At 32.6% G+C, this 15177-nt stretch overlaps 1 protein-coding gene across 3 annotated transcripts; it reads left to right on the top strand.

Moving 5' to 3' along the window:
- The first annotated feature begins 3813 nt into the window (after nt 1-3813).
- Nucleotides 3814-15166, top strand: LOC132300221 (disease resistance protein RPV1-like). 3 transcript variants are annotated; one of them, XM_059797224.1, is made up of 7 exons: nt 3814-3966; nt 6135-9399; nt 10063-10618; nt 11560-12661; nt 12739-13194; nt 13349-14269; nt 14358-15166. In XM_059797224.1, exons 3-7 carry the CDS (start codon nt 10116-10118, stop codon nt 14967-14969), a joined length of 3594 nt encoding a protein of 1197 aa, XP_059653207.1. In that variant the 5' UTR covers nt 3814-3966; nt 6135-9399; nt 10063-10115; the 3' UTR covers nt 14970-15166. The 3 variants fall into 3 exon arrangements, with proteins under 3 accessions (XP_059653207.1, XP_059653205.1, XP_059653206.1); XM_059797222.1 differs by having other exon boundaries at nt 4416-9399; XM_059797223.1 differs by lacking the exon at nt 6135-9399.
- The last annotated feature ends 11 nt before the right edge of the window (nt 15167-15177 follow it).

The raw sequence follows: 15177 nt of genomic DNA, 5'->3' as shown, positions 1-15177 counted from the left end.
TAGAAAAAAAAAATATAGCATTTAATAGCTATCCATAGAACACTTGAGGTGATCAACCTCATTAACACGGTTCACATTTCCTATCAAGTCTTGATTTGGTTAGGGATGTGAAAAAAAAAAAAAGAAAAAAAAAAAGAATAAATATAATCAGAAAATAGTACTTGGTGTTTTAAATTTATTCACTGTACGTAGTTGTGCTTTTCTGTATTTATGTATAAATGGAATCTTATTCTATTTGGGATGTTTTGTATACATGTTTACTTTAATTTGTTCTTTTTTGTGTTCTTTTTTTTTTTATTATTATTTTAAATTAATCTTAAAATGGCAGTTTGTGCTTTCTTCCGTTACAAAGATATAATTTAAAAGTAACTTATGATTTTAATTTGATTTGTTGATTGTTAAAAGTAAAACACATACTTCAAAAGAGGAGCTAGCCTGCTAGGAAGAAGAAAAATAAACTTTTTAGAAAGAAAAGATGATTTAGATAACATAAAATAGTTTTAAATGTAACATCAAAATTGTGTTTCAGCCATCTTATTACAGGTACGTATGTTGAGTGGTAGTTGAATTAGTCTACATCGGTTAGAAAAAAAGAAAATTTGGAACTTATAAGGGGTAAGAGTCACTCAATTTAATAAGTTAATCTTTTGGGTTGGATACCCATAATTCAACAATTGATATCAGAGTTAGGTTCTAAAGAGATCTCCTAACTGACCGGAAGGCCGGCGATGTTCTATCCACCGGGTGAGCCTCGTTCAAGAGAATAAATCCATATGTTCTAACCAAAAATTTTATTCACTCATGTAGCTTCCAGATAGGTGCAAGACTACTCATATAAACCAATAAAGTTTCCAGATAGGTGCATTGGAAACCTCTAAGTTTCACCGGTTGTTGAGTGTATTCAATAATAATCAGAACATTAACATAAAATAAGTTGTATGAAATTCTGTAGCAAAAGCATGAAAACATATTTAACTAAAAAGTGGTACAAAATTAAAAAACCAAATGGCTAGAAAAAAATAAAAAGGCAATTTAGAGTTTTTCCCTTTTTTTTTTTCTTCGTCACAATGCACTACCCGCAGCCAAAAAATAAATAAAAATAAAAATAATAATAATAATAAAACATAAGTGATCGGTAAACTGACCCTTAACATAGTGCTTCTAGATTTCGTGAAAAGGTATAATCCCCAATGACTGTTTCTTTATACTGTATAATGTAAAAAGTAAATTAATTTTTTTAAATACAACACTTTGCTATATAAAATTGAGAAGAAATTACTCGAAGTTGAAAAATACCCTAATGATTCAATATCGCTCAAAATAAGGACAACCTTGAGCAAGAAAAAATGGAAATACCCTATGTTAAAAAAAAAAAAAAAAATTATAATAATAATAATAAAGAGTGTAATAGTTGCAATATATTTGGGATAATTATACTTACATATAGAGATAAAAGTGACACTTCTACAATAGTTCTACAACACACGTCTACCTAAAAATATATTTAATTCTTGAATAACCTAAAAAACGAATTACCATAGATTCACTTTGCTAAAAATCTTTAATATCTTTTTCATTTATAAACATATATTACACCCATATATGGATGATCATGAATTTTCAAAGAGAAGCCCTAAAAATATAGCATTTAATAGCTATCCATAGAACACTTGACGTAATCAACCTCGTTAACTCGGTTCACATTTCCTATCAAGTCTTGATTTGGTTAGGGATGTGAAAAAAAAAAAAATTGTATTTCTATATGTTTATTGAAAAAATATATATATTTTAGAAAATTAAAAATACATTATTAAATTAAAATAAATGAAAATAGATATAGATTTAGATAGATAATATCTCATTAATTGAAGCATAAATATCTTTTAATTTATTAACATAAAGAAAATCTTCTAATTTATTAACAAAAAGAAAATCTTTTAATAAAGAAAGAATGATTCACTACTATTTATACCTTAAATTTATATTTCTAACTCTACCTTCTTCTTTTTAAATAGGTGGCAGTGACCTCTTGGGTGGTGGTGGTGTTATGGTAATGGTGGTACCGGATCGAGGCAGCTGTGGCAGTGACGGTGTAGGTGGTCCCTTTCTTTTTATATTCTTAGTATCAACTTTTCACATTCTGCAGGTGTCTATGCAAGTTTTACATTGATGATTTTCTTTGGGTTTTTTTAATTCATGCACACAGAAGAAAAAATGTTAATCACCAATGAATTAGTGTCTAATTGTATTAAATTCCTACTTCTTAAAGCGAGGTCAGACGTTTAAGTTTCAGTAAAGACATGTATGTAAACATCAATTAAAAAAAAAAGATTAATCAAATCTTATATGATGATAGTAGAGGTGATGGTGTTAGTAGATGAAGATCTTGACACTTTACATCAAATTAAAGAATATTAATTTTTTTATTATAAAAAATTTCCCTCATATGTAATTAAAAAATTAATAATTTTTAAAATAATAATTTTTTATTAACTGTAAATTAGATCCTAAAACTATAGTTAAACGTGTTGTAGCAATTGTACACTATTATATATAAATGATCTATATGAACAAAAAACATGGGTACAAAAGTGGCATTAATCATTAGTGTTGGAAAAGAAAATGTGAAAAGAATTGTTGAAAATGAAAAAAAGGAGAAAAAAAAACACAGAGGCATCAAAAGTTGACGATAGTCTTTACACTATTCCAGTCAAGTCAAGTTGTTCAATACTGTTCCAGTCAGGTCAAGTTTTGCGAAATGGTCACCTTTTCTACTGCATGTGAGACGAAGAAATTGCCTGCAAGTTTCGCGAGTTTATTAGATAATGCCATTTAGAATTAACGGATTGATCTTCAACGTAAAATCAAAGTTTGTGGATCCCACCGATGCTTCTTTCGTTCCTTTTTCCTCACACTTTCCCTTCTCTCTCGCTCCACCTTTTTTATTTTCTCTCTGTTTTTATCGGTCACCGCAACAAATTCAACCTTTTCGAGGAGTGATCAATTATAGGTAACCCTTTTATAATTGAACACCCATTGCTCAATATTTCATTCATCAATTTTTATTTTACTCATTCGATTTCTGTTTAATTTCTTCCTGTAATTGTATGCATCCATAAAAAAAGTTGAAACTTTCGTGTTGATGCGTTGGTATATCTGTTTCTCTGTTAGTTCAAGTATCCAATTTATTCTAATGCTAGTAGGAATAATGATGTATAATTTTAAAAATTAGTATGGAATGTAAATAAGTAATCATATGATTTAATCTGAAAATACATATAGAGATGTAATAAAGACACGAAGGTCAAGAAAAACCAAAATGATTTTGGTTAAGTTGAAGAGCAGTGTATTGGGTGATTGACTCACTCTCAAAATAGAAAGGAGAAATTTTAAAATTTCCCAACATAAGCCGTCTAACATGTCCATCAATCTCTTGTTCTCTTAAAATTTCCCTTACAAAAGCCACAACAACACAACAAATAAAAAATAAAAAATTATCCCCACTAAAATAAAGTTCCAATTCTGACCCTGCCTTGACGTCAACTAATGAAGTTAATTGATAATTGCCAGCCTAGCATGTCTCATCAGATATACATGGAGATCAAAGAGAGATTAAAGAACTCTGGTCGGTCCTATGATGACTAGGGCAATCGCATATACCAAAATAATAAGACAATTTAAATAAATAAAAAAATAACTCAAAAATATAGTGTCACACCACGTGGCATCATTAAATCCGTAAACTTAGACATCATGCCACGTGTCACAAATTGTCCGATTCGTCAAAGTCCACTCCGGTTATTCCCGCTTCCCCTTCTCCTTTTCTTCCCTTTTATCATTGAACACTTCCCCTTCTTTCTCGCTCCACTTTTTTATTCTCCCCCCCTTCTTCATCAGTGACCAGAACAAATTCAAATTTTAAGTGGAGTGACCAATCCATTTCTTGGGGTATTTTGCTAATTACAGGTAACCCTTTACAATTGAACATCCATTGCTCTACATTTCAAGTTTATTTTCTATGTTCATTAATCAAATTTTATTTTATTCTATTATGCTGTATGTTTTGTTTCTGTTTCATCTGTTGTTGTAAGTGTGTGCATCCATGAAAAAAGCTGAAACTACATGTAGATCTGTAGCCTGAATAAAGCTTTCGTTCTTGATGTTTGACCCATATTGATGTCTTGGTATTTCTGTCTCTCTCTGTGTCAAATCAAGTATCCGATTTCTTCTAAAAGTTTAAGCTTAGTAAGAATTAGCCATGCTAAATTTCAAATAAGTATGGAATGTAAATGTAAGATTAAAATTGAATGTATAAATTTAGTAAAGTTGAAAATATATATATGGAGATGTAATAAAGACCAAAGGTCAAGAAATAGCAAAAGAATTTTTATTACCTCTCCTCAATTCTTTAATAGGTGGGAAGATGGAAGATGATGTTGGTTAAGTTGAAGTGTACTTATGGTGTTATGTCATCAATTCAAGTCTATAAAGTTGAAAGGAAATATTTTAGCTAAGTTTGGGAGCACCAAATAGGAGCCAATTCGGTGCTCCCTGTCGGGCACGGGAAGTTCTGATACCAATTTTCTGACACCAATCTTCTTGTGCGGAGGCGACCCAAATAGGGTTACATCTATGGGCAATGATGATCTGTATCACTATATAGAAGAAAATTACAAATTGAAGAACGTTTTGGTTCTTCTAGACAATAATCCCTCTTCTTACAAAACGTCACCCACCAAACGAAGAAAAGCTCACCAAACTCTCTCAAGAAAAATCCCCAATAATTATATGGTTTATGTAAACTAGAAAATCCATCAAAAGACAAACTTCAAATATCTCTCTTGAAGATTGCACACAAAAAGGATTTTCTTCACACAAAAAACTAATATAACTTATTATGACTCTATCTCCCTTGATCAGAATTGTAGGTATGAAAGAAAAATTTTGTAATAAAAGACTCTTATTACAAATGACATTGAATTTCTGAATATTCTTTTCTATTTGTAGAAAGTACTTCATTTCTTGGTGTCAAAATAGGATATGTGGTATAAAAATGGAGGATTTATTCTCTTTTTTTTCCAAAAAATGATTTGGAGATTGTGTAATGCTTGGATCACTCTGGGATTACCGTGGGATCTCTCAAGATCTACATCTTTTGCTGCATAACACGCTTTATACAAAACAATTCATTCCTTATCAATTACTTTCCTGAAAGTTTGCTTATTGCCTTATCAAACCCTTAGCTTGAGCATTAAGCCGTCCACACGGTCATACAATTGACGACCACAATTGTATCATTCAACCAATGAAATTCTGCCAAAATCCCAACACTCTCAGACACAATAGTTATTACTAGTCATGTTTTATGGGAGAGAATGTTTGTCATTTAAGAAATAAAAAGTTTATAAAATGACAAAACTAACACGAGTTCATGTAGTTTTATTGAAGTTTTAATTAACCTTAGAAAGAGCAATGGTGAAATGGGATTCATATAGCATACGACAAATAATTGAGATTAAATTTGGTTAATTACAATTGACTTGACTGGAATATTGTGAGAATTACATGGGTTATGTTAAAGTTTAGTGGACTTGTACTTAAAACAAATGCTGCACAATGAGAATTCAAACCAATTTTAGAAAAAAAAACCTGGTGTAATTAGTTAAATTAAAATTGTGGCGCGTTTGAGCCTTTATTATTTGTTTGGATATCCAACCACTTTTAAAATTTTTTGAAAGGTAGCTCAATTAGATACTATTTGATTTAGAGACCCTGTATCTAGTTTTTCTGTAAATATAAAACTTCATAAGATAATTTGCTTCATTTCCTTCTACTTTATTGATTAGACTGTATCATTAAGATTAGAGATGCTATATGTTTTCTAAGTACTTCCATCCTCTATGTGTTGTTTATTGTTGGTCATTCCCAGCGTTTCACACATGCATTTCCTGTCTTTTAATCCCGATAAAAGAATATAATAATTTGAAAGAATCACATGTATTTCCTTACACTTGTTTTAATGTATTAGTATAAGCATATAGCCTTAAACTTGTTTTTAATGTACTAGACTAATAGTATAAGCATATAGCCTTAAACTTGTTTTTATGCTTATTTGTTTCGTTGTCCTTTTTCAGGTAAATTATATATTTTTATTTTTTGGTGTTTGATAAAGATTTAGGTTAAAGTTGAGGTAGAAGCCTAGCCCGGCTAATAAAATAACTTGTCAAAAATTGATAGGTAAGTTATTTTTGTTAACTTTTAGTATTTTTTTTTCTTCGTAAATATTTTATGACAACCAAATATTAGAAAATAAAAAATATATTTTTTGAAAAATATTTTACATCTAAACAAAGGGGCTTTTATAGTTTATGTACTACAGTAATAGTATAAGCATATAGTCTTAAACTTGTTTTTAGGCTCATTTGTTTCATCAATTTTGGAAATTACATAATCTCTTAAAACCATAAACCTGAAGAACAAATACAATAATCCATTTTTAGGTAAATTATATATTTTTATTTTTATTTTTTGGTGTTTGGTAAAGATCTTGGTTGAAGTTGAAATTGAGGCCTAGTCCGGTGAATAAAATAATTTGTCAAAAATTAATCGATAAGTTATTTTTGTTAACTTTTAGTTAGTTTTTTTAAATTTCTTTGGAGCTATATACTAGTAAAATTTTGATGTTATTTCGCATATATTTTCGTTCTGTCTAGACTAATACCACACCCCCACAGTATGCATAAAAAAATTGTTGCGAAATATCATATCACATTATCCTTCTTAACTTCATGGTCTTAAAATAATAATAATAATAATAATAATAATAATAATACCTTAACCTAATTGACTCTGTTCACATTCTCTTTTCAATTCTTCATTTTGCTAGGGTCAAGAACTGTCCCACCGGGAATAACATATTATCAATATTTGGTTGCCCACTTGTAGGAAAGCTTTCCCTGTGGATCCCACCAATGGCTCTTTCCTTTCTTCTCCACTCCTTTTTACTCTGTATCATCTTGTTCGGGTCAAGAACTATCTTATTTACAGGTTGGCGGATAAGCATATTGTAATCTAAGTTACATGAAGTGGGAGCGTAAGAGCGGCAAAATTATATAATAAATATTGAAAATTTGAGCGAGAGCGCGTGCAGAGCGTGAGAGCACTCCGAACGTGAGAGCGATACGTGTTGAGAAGAACTGTATGACTTAGATTGTAATTGTATCATGCTTTTCACAATTGTCCCACCGAGAATAGCATATTATCAATGTTTGGTTGCCCAGTTGCTGGGAAGCTTTCCCTGTGGATCCCACCAATAGTTCTTTCCTTTCCTTTCCTTTCCCCTACTTTTATAATTTGACATTTTCCCTTCTCTTTCTCACTACTCCTTTTTTGCTTCTCTCTTCATCATTCATGATTGAGCATAATAAATTCAGTCTTTTGTTGATATTTAGCAGAGTAGTGTTCATATATATGTATTTTTTATAAAAGAAATCCAGCCCCATAGTAAGCATAAAAAATCCTAGCCCTAAGAAGATATCACATCACATTACCCTTCTTAAGTTCATGGTCTTACAAAAAAAATATATATATTATATATATGTACCTTAACATAAAATTACACGGTAATTTACATGGTTTTGTGATTTTCCGTGAATAAACAAATAACTCTCTCCATGGTCCAAATTATAAAAAAGAAAATTAAAAAAAGAAAAGAAAAAATTCGTAGTATAAATAGTTATTCATAGAACATTTGACGGGGCATAGATAATGAAAATTTTAATACAAAATTTAGATTTTATACAACTCCGTTCACATTTTCTTTTCAACTCGTCATTTTGTTAAGGTCAAAATATAGGGTAACAATTTATATCCAAACCCATTAAACAGCCCAAACTTGTCCACTAAAATTAAATTTTTTGGATAATCAATTTAAATGAATGTGTAATTAATGGATAAAAAATGGGTTCTCATTATATTCATGGGTAAATAATGAGTAAATATTGGGTACCCATCTCAACTCGCTCAAACAAAACTATATTTTCTCTCCTCCATTTCTCTCTATTTCTCATTTTTTTTTTCCTGTGTTTTCTCTTCTCTTCCCCCTTTTTTTCTCTCTGTTTTCTCTCTTCTCCCCCTTTTTTTTTTTTTTTGAGAAAGGTTTTTTTAACTCTTTTGTTTGCTCTCTCAAAAATTTTAAAGAGAGAAATTAATTTCATCTCTTTCTTTTTATTTTTTGTTTTTTTTTTTTTTTGAAAAGTAATTTCATTGGCCGACATAGTTATTGTTAAATTGATCTCTCTCACAAATTTGGCACTGCTTTAGTTTTTGGAAAAAAAAAATTTTTGGCGAATTTTTTTTTAGTATTATTAAATTTTGTCACTTTCTAAAATATAGAATTATTGCAAATATTGTTTATAGATCCTGCCATTGCTCAGAGATCCTGTCATTGTAATTGGGTTGGAAGTCAATTATATAGGAAGATGGTGTGATACTTATTTATTGTTATTAATTATGATTTTATATAGAAAAAATAAAATTGGCCTCTCTGAATTTTTATCTCTTTCCTTTCTCTTTCTGTTTTCTCTCTCCTCTCTGTTTTTTCTCTTTTCTTTTCCTGGGTTGTGGTACCGCACTCTATCGCAATGTTACCTCAACTTCTATATTTCTTTTTTTTGCACTACAAACCTCAATTTCTATTTTATTGGGTAAAAAATATTGAAATTAAAACCATGTTTGTACCGGTTAAAATTCCTTTTTCTATATATATATATATATATATTATTAATTATAGTAGCAGAGTAATAAGTTGTATTTGACTTTTAAAAAAAAAAAAATGATAACACCAGTGATTAGAAAATTAATATAAAACTGTTACAAGAACAATTTTTTTATTTTTTGGTATTCAAGAATTAAAAATATTTGACAATTTGTTTATAAAAAAATTTGGGTAATTGGGTTGGGTGTGAGTTCGGCTCGACCCATTTGACACCCAACCCATTTTTAACCCACCATAATGGGTTGATAATGAACTAATGACCCATTATTGTCCCGCCCATTCACGACCGGCCCAAACCCACCAAATTACTACCCCTATCAAAATTACTGTCACATGGAGAATAGCATATATTAACAAAGCAGCATATAGATTCTGCATTTTCAGAACTGTCCCAACGGGAATAGCATATTATCAATGTTTGTTCGGCAGGGAAGCTTCCTCTGTGGATCCCACCAATGGTTATTTCCTTCCTTTCCTTTCCTCCCCTTTTATCATTTGACACTTCGCATTCTCTCTGGCACTCCTTTTTTCGCTTCTCTCCTCTCTCTTCATAGTGAGCAGAACAAATTCAATCTTTTAGTGGAGTGGTCAATCCAGTTCTTGGGGGGTTTTGCTAATTACAGGTAACCTTTACAATTGAAAACCCTTTGTTCAATATTTCAAGTTTATTACATGGATCATTAATCAATTTTTATTTTGTATGTTCTGTTTGTGTTTAATTTGTTACTGTAAGTGTTTGCATTCATGAAAAAAGCTGAAACTACATATAGATGTGTAACCTGAATAAAACTAGGCACTAGGTTTGGTTTCTTTGTTATTGATGTCTTGGTATATCTGTCTCTCTTTGTCAAATCAACCATCCAATTTGTTCTACAAGTTTAAGCTAGTAGGAATTAACCATGCATAAATTTATAATAAGCTTGGAATGTAAGTAAGTATGATTAAAACTAATATATAAGTTTGGATTAATAAAGATCGAAGGTCAATAAATGCCAAAAGAATTTTTGTTACCTAGGCTCAATTCTTTAATTGGAGGAAAGATTGAAAATGATGTTGTTTAAGTCGAAGAGTGCTTATATATAAAGTTGAAAGGAAATTCTTTAGCTAAATTTGTGTTTCTATTTAACCCTTGCCTCATGTATAATTCATTAGAGCATCTCCCTTTTTAGCATTTTCCTCGTGTACTTCGGTTCATATATAGGATTTAATTGACTTTGCCTATTTGATTACGTAATATTGTTGATTTAATTTTTTTGACCTTACCCAAATACTGGTTGTCTGTACAGATTGCATATATCCCTTGTTCATTGATCTCTTAGAGCCTTGTTCAGTGGCCGCTATGGGAGCCCGAGAAGCGTCCTCAACTCGATGTTCTTATCACGTGTTCTTGAGTTTTAGAGGCGAAGATACTCGGAATACCTTTACTGATCACCTTTATGCGGCTCTACTCCATGCAGGAATACGCACATTTAGAGATGATGAGGGAATAGAGAGAGGACGGAATATCAACTTAGAACTAAAGAAGGCAATCCAAGAGTCGAGAATTTCAATAATTGTTTTCTCAAAAGACTATGCATCGTCAAGATGGTGTCTTGATGAGCTTTTGAATATCCTTGAGCGCAAGAAGACTGTTGGTCATATGATTCTGCCCGTCTTCTATCATGTGGATCCATCCCATGTAAGAAAGCAGACAGGAAGTTTTGCACACGCATTTGCTATATACGAAGAACAATTTAAGGTAGAGACAGAAGAAAAAAAAGAGGCGGGGTTGGACAAGATAAATAGGTGGAAGGCAGCTCTGAGAGAAGTTGCAGATCTGGCAGGGATGGTTATAATAGATGGGTAATTTCCTTTAAGTGTTAGTAGTGTTGATTGAATACTTTCAATTTATTCATGCCAATAGATGCTAATTTTACTCACTATAAGCATTATTTCTTAATGGTAAAGGCTTAAACTATTTGAAATGTATTGAAACATTATTAGTACCATCTATATACCATTTATCAAAATGTTTTATGAATTTATATATATACTTTTAGCCAAATTATCGATAAATATGAAAGTTTGGCACCATCCAAAACTGATATATAAATGGGATGTTATATTACTGTCCTATTTACGATTTCTGGTATAGTGGTTTGACTGGTTTCCAAATATTGGATGTTGAGTCTATAAACTTATTTATGAGACTGCTTAGATTTTACTAAGAATCTGAATTTATCGATGTTCTGGAACACTGATAGAGATTTGATGATAAGAAATATGAAGATTTCTCTTCAAACGGTTTGAAATAGGAAAAAGAAAAGATGGACAGAGCATGAAAGGGCTAAAATGACTAAATGAATGACAACTCGAGGTGTGCGAAGGTTACAAGTATAATACAAATTATAAACATATCTGGAATTAAGATACAAAGAAAGTAACTTTGAGAATAAATTCAGCAGTCACAAAAATTCTGGAAATAAGTAGATGAAGCCAAAAGAATGGAAATAGGATTGTGGACAACATGAATCCCTTTTCATGAACTCTCTTATCTGACTTGGAGCTTGAATTTTGTGAACATGCTCTCTTTTTTTTTCATATATCTTTAGCATAACCTATGAAATTATGTCAATTTGAGATTTTCATAATACTAGGCAGTCTATGTTTGTATACGAGTAGTAATGGCCAAAATTGAACACCACTTAATTTGTATTATTTTATTTTTATTATCATCATTTGTTGTTTCATTTTAACAAATGATGTTTTCAATATGCTTTATCCATTTTCATTGCATTTTGTAGGCAGGAGGCAAGTTTTATTCAAAAAATTGTGAAAGAGATTGGGAACAAATTGAATCGCACGGTTTTGAGTGTTTGTCCATACCCAGTTGGAATAGATTCTCGTGTAAAAAACATTAATTCGTGGATTCAAGATGGATCGACGGATGTTGGCATAGTGACAATATGTGGAATTGGTGGAATTGGGAAGACAACAATCGCCAAAACTGTCTACAACTTAAACTTTGACAGATTTGAAGGTAGCAGCTTCCTCGCAAATATTAGAGAAATATCAGAACAATCCAATGGTTTGGTTAGTTTACAAAAACAACTTCTTTCAGATATTCAAAAGGGGAGAAAAGAAAAAATTAGCAGTGTTGACGAAGGAATCATTAAGATTAGACATGCTATTTGCTGTAAAAGAGTTTTAGTTGTTCTTGATGATGTGGATCAATCAGACCAATTAAATGCAGTACTCGCCATGCGAGATTGGTTTTATCCAGGAAGCAAAATTATCATAACAACTAGACATGAGCAATTGCTGAAGGAACGTGAACTCTATAAGATGCACAAAGTTAAGGAATTAAATGATGGTGAATCATTTCAGCTCTTCTGTTGGCATGCCTTTGGACAAGACCATCCCATTGAAGTTTACATGGAGATGTCAAAAATGGTCATACAGTACTGCGGAGGGCTTCCTTTAGCTCTTCAAGTGCTAGGTTCTTCCCTATCTGGCAGACCTGTAGATGTGTGGGAAAGCACATTAAAGAAATTGGAAGCTATTCCTGACAGTCAGATCCTAAAGAAAATAAAAATAAGCTTTGATTCTTTACAAGATGACCATGACAGAAATTTATTCCTTGATATTGCTTGTTTCTTTGTTAGAAAGGATAAAGAATTCACAATTACAATTCTAGATGGGTGTGGTTTCTATACAAAAGTTGGGATTCAAAATCTCGTCGATAGATGTCTCATAACTATTGATGACAATAACACGCTGACAATGCATCAATTGCTTCGGGACATGGGGAGAGAAATCATCCGCCAAGAATCACCCAAGGAACTTGGGAAACGCAGCAGATTGTGGCATCACAAGGATGCCTTTAGTGTATTAAATGAAAAAACTGTAAGAAATATGTTTCTCATGATGTCTATTTGTATTCTTTTTAGTTGGTATGCTTACTTTTCATGTCCTCTTATCAGGGAACAGATTCCATTGAGGGCCTCATCCTCAACTTCAATGCATCTAAAGAAGATAGGTCCACCGAGGAATTCTTTGGTCTAGATAATGCAAAAAGACACTATTCAGAAGACTTTCTTGACAAATCAGCATTATTATTGGAGAACAATTCATTGAAGCGGCGTCGTCTAGGGTTCTTCTCTTGGCTTCCCATAAATTCTGCCTCAACAAGATCGCATTCCACATCAGATGAAGTAGATTTACAAACTGATGCATTTTCAAGGATGCACAGATTAAGACTACTCCAGCTGAATAATACAAGGCTCACAGGAGACTACGAAGAATTCCCTAGGAAGTTAAGATGGTTGTGTTGGCGTGGGTTCCCTTTGGAATCTATTCCCAGTGGCTTTCACCTGGAGAGTCTTGTTGCCCTTGACATGCGCAATAGTAGCTTGAAACATGTTTGGAATGGAAACAAGGTCTCAAACTAACTTTTTCTTCCTTTTATTTTCATTGGTGATTAATATAAATATTCATATAAATGAGTTTCCAAATGGGCCGTTGCGTGGTGCATTCATAAAATGCTTGGGTTGTCAAGTGTGTTATACTAATATTTTCCACTTTTTTAAACAGTTGCTCAGATCGTTGAAAATCCTCAATCTCAGTCATTCTTATGGTCTTACCAATACGCCTGACTTCTCACAAGCCCCCAATCTTGAAAGGTTGATTCTTAAAAATTGCATAAATTTGATTGAGATTCATGGATCAATTGGGGATTTAGGGAGACTAGTTCTGTTGAATCTAGAAGGTTGCAAAAATCTTCGGAAGCTTCCATCGAAAATTGGCGGGCTAAAATGTCTTGAAGTACTCATTCTGTCTCGTTGTTTAAAGCTCGAGAACTTGCCAGAAGAGCTGGGCAAGATGGAGTGTTTGAAAATGCTCCATGCAGACGGAGTTGGCATAAATCAATCATCCTCCATGACTACTGGGTTAAGATCATGGCCGTCACATTTCCGGGAATGTCTATTTGGACCAAGAAGAAGACCAGAATCGATCAGCTTTTCATTGTGTTCTTTACCACGCTCATTATCAGTCTTGAGTCTTGCTGGCTGCAACCTATCAGATGATGCTATTCCAAAGGATCTTGGCTGCCTATCCCTGTTGCAGAACTTGGATCTAAGTAGAAATCTAATATGTAGCATACCAGAGAGCATCAAGTGTCTGACTATGCTCCACAGACTCGATCTAAACTGCTGCCCAAAACTCAAGTTACTTCCAGAGCTTCCAATGACTTTAAGATGGTTGGCGTTACATGAGTGCAGGTCATTGGAAGTGGTAACAAATTTACCAAACCTGTTGAAGTCACTGTTGTTGTTTTCAGGTGGTTGTGACAAACTAAGTGAGGTTCAGGGGTTGTTCAAGTTGGAACCCATTGGAAACTTTGATGAAGTGATGATCAGCAATTTGGGTTTGACCAACTTGGAATTCCTGAGAAATATTGAAGTTTCTTTGTTCAACCTTATGACGGGAACTGAAAGAAAAGTTCCTCTCCAGGTGAGGTTTCTCTCTCTCTCTCTCTCTCTTACAAACACACGCACACTCATATTTGTAAGAGTTAAAAATTGTGGTTTACATGGTGTAGGGACTGCATGAATCGGGTATATTTAGCACTTTTCTCCCTGGTAATGAAGTTCCAGGCTGGTTCAGCATTAAGAGCAAGGAATCTTCAATATGTTTTAAGGTGCCTTCAAATCCTAATTTCAAGATCCAAGGCTTGAATGTATGTGTTGTTTATGCACAAAGTGGTAGTTGGATGGATTCTGGTTGGCCTAACTTCTGCATGATTGAAGTGAGTAATAGGACAAGGGATCTGAGGTGTATATATTGCCCAGCATTCATGGGCGTTCCAGATGAAGGGAACGAGATGGTATGGTTAAGCCATTGGAGTTTTGTGAATCAATCAGTGGAAGCTGGTGATGAATTGAATGTTTCGTTGTTTTTCGTTGGGCGATCAAATTGGGGTTTTAAGCTAAAGGAGTTTGGGATCCATGTTGTGTTTGAGGAAGAAGAGAAGGGTACCTACCCTTCTTGTCAAAATGTTGATTTGTCAGTGTATCAGGTGAGGACACGTGCCTACTTCCTCTGCCATCATCGTTTTCTCTGGCCAAGCCCAAAAGCTTACCTCCGTTCTTGTCTCCGCTACCTCAAATCAACGGCAATAGGTGACTCTAAACTTTATTTGGATAGATTTTGACCAATCAAAAATGTTTTGATGACCTAAAATTTCTTCAACAACTCATTCCTTTCTAATAAAGGTCAATAAATTGTCTAAGAGCACTATCTTTGTGCTGCAATCACTGTTTTAGTGAAAATAGGATCCAAATGATAATTGTTCAGTTTTTGTAATATAATTTTGAAAAACTAATTGAGTTCCAGGAATAATTTTTTATATCAGCATCTGC

The sequence above is a fragment of the Cornus florida genome, unplaced genomic scaffold (assembly GCF_030987335.1).
Source record: "Cornus florida cultivar Cherokee Brave unplaced genomic scaffold, ASM3098733v1 CherokeeBrave_3.0.0_Hap2_Chr03, whole genome shotgun sequence".
Taxonomy (NCBI): domain Eukaryota; kingdom Viridiplantae; phylum Streptophyta; class Magnoliopsida; order Cornales; family Cornaceae; genus Cornus; species Cornus florida.
This window is presented reverse-complemented; position numbering and strand designations above follow the sequence as displayed.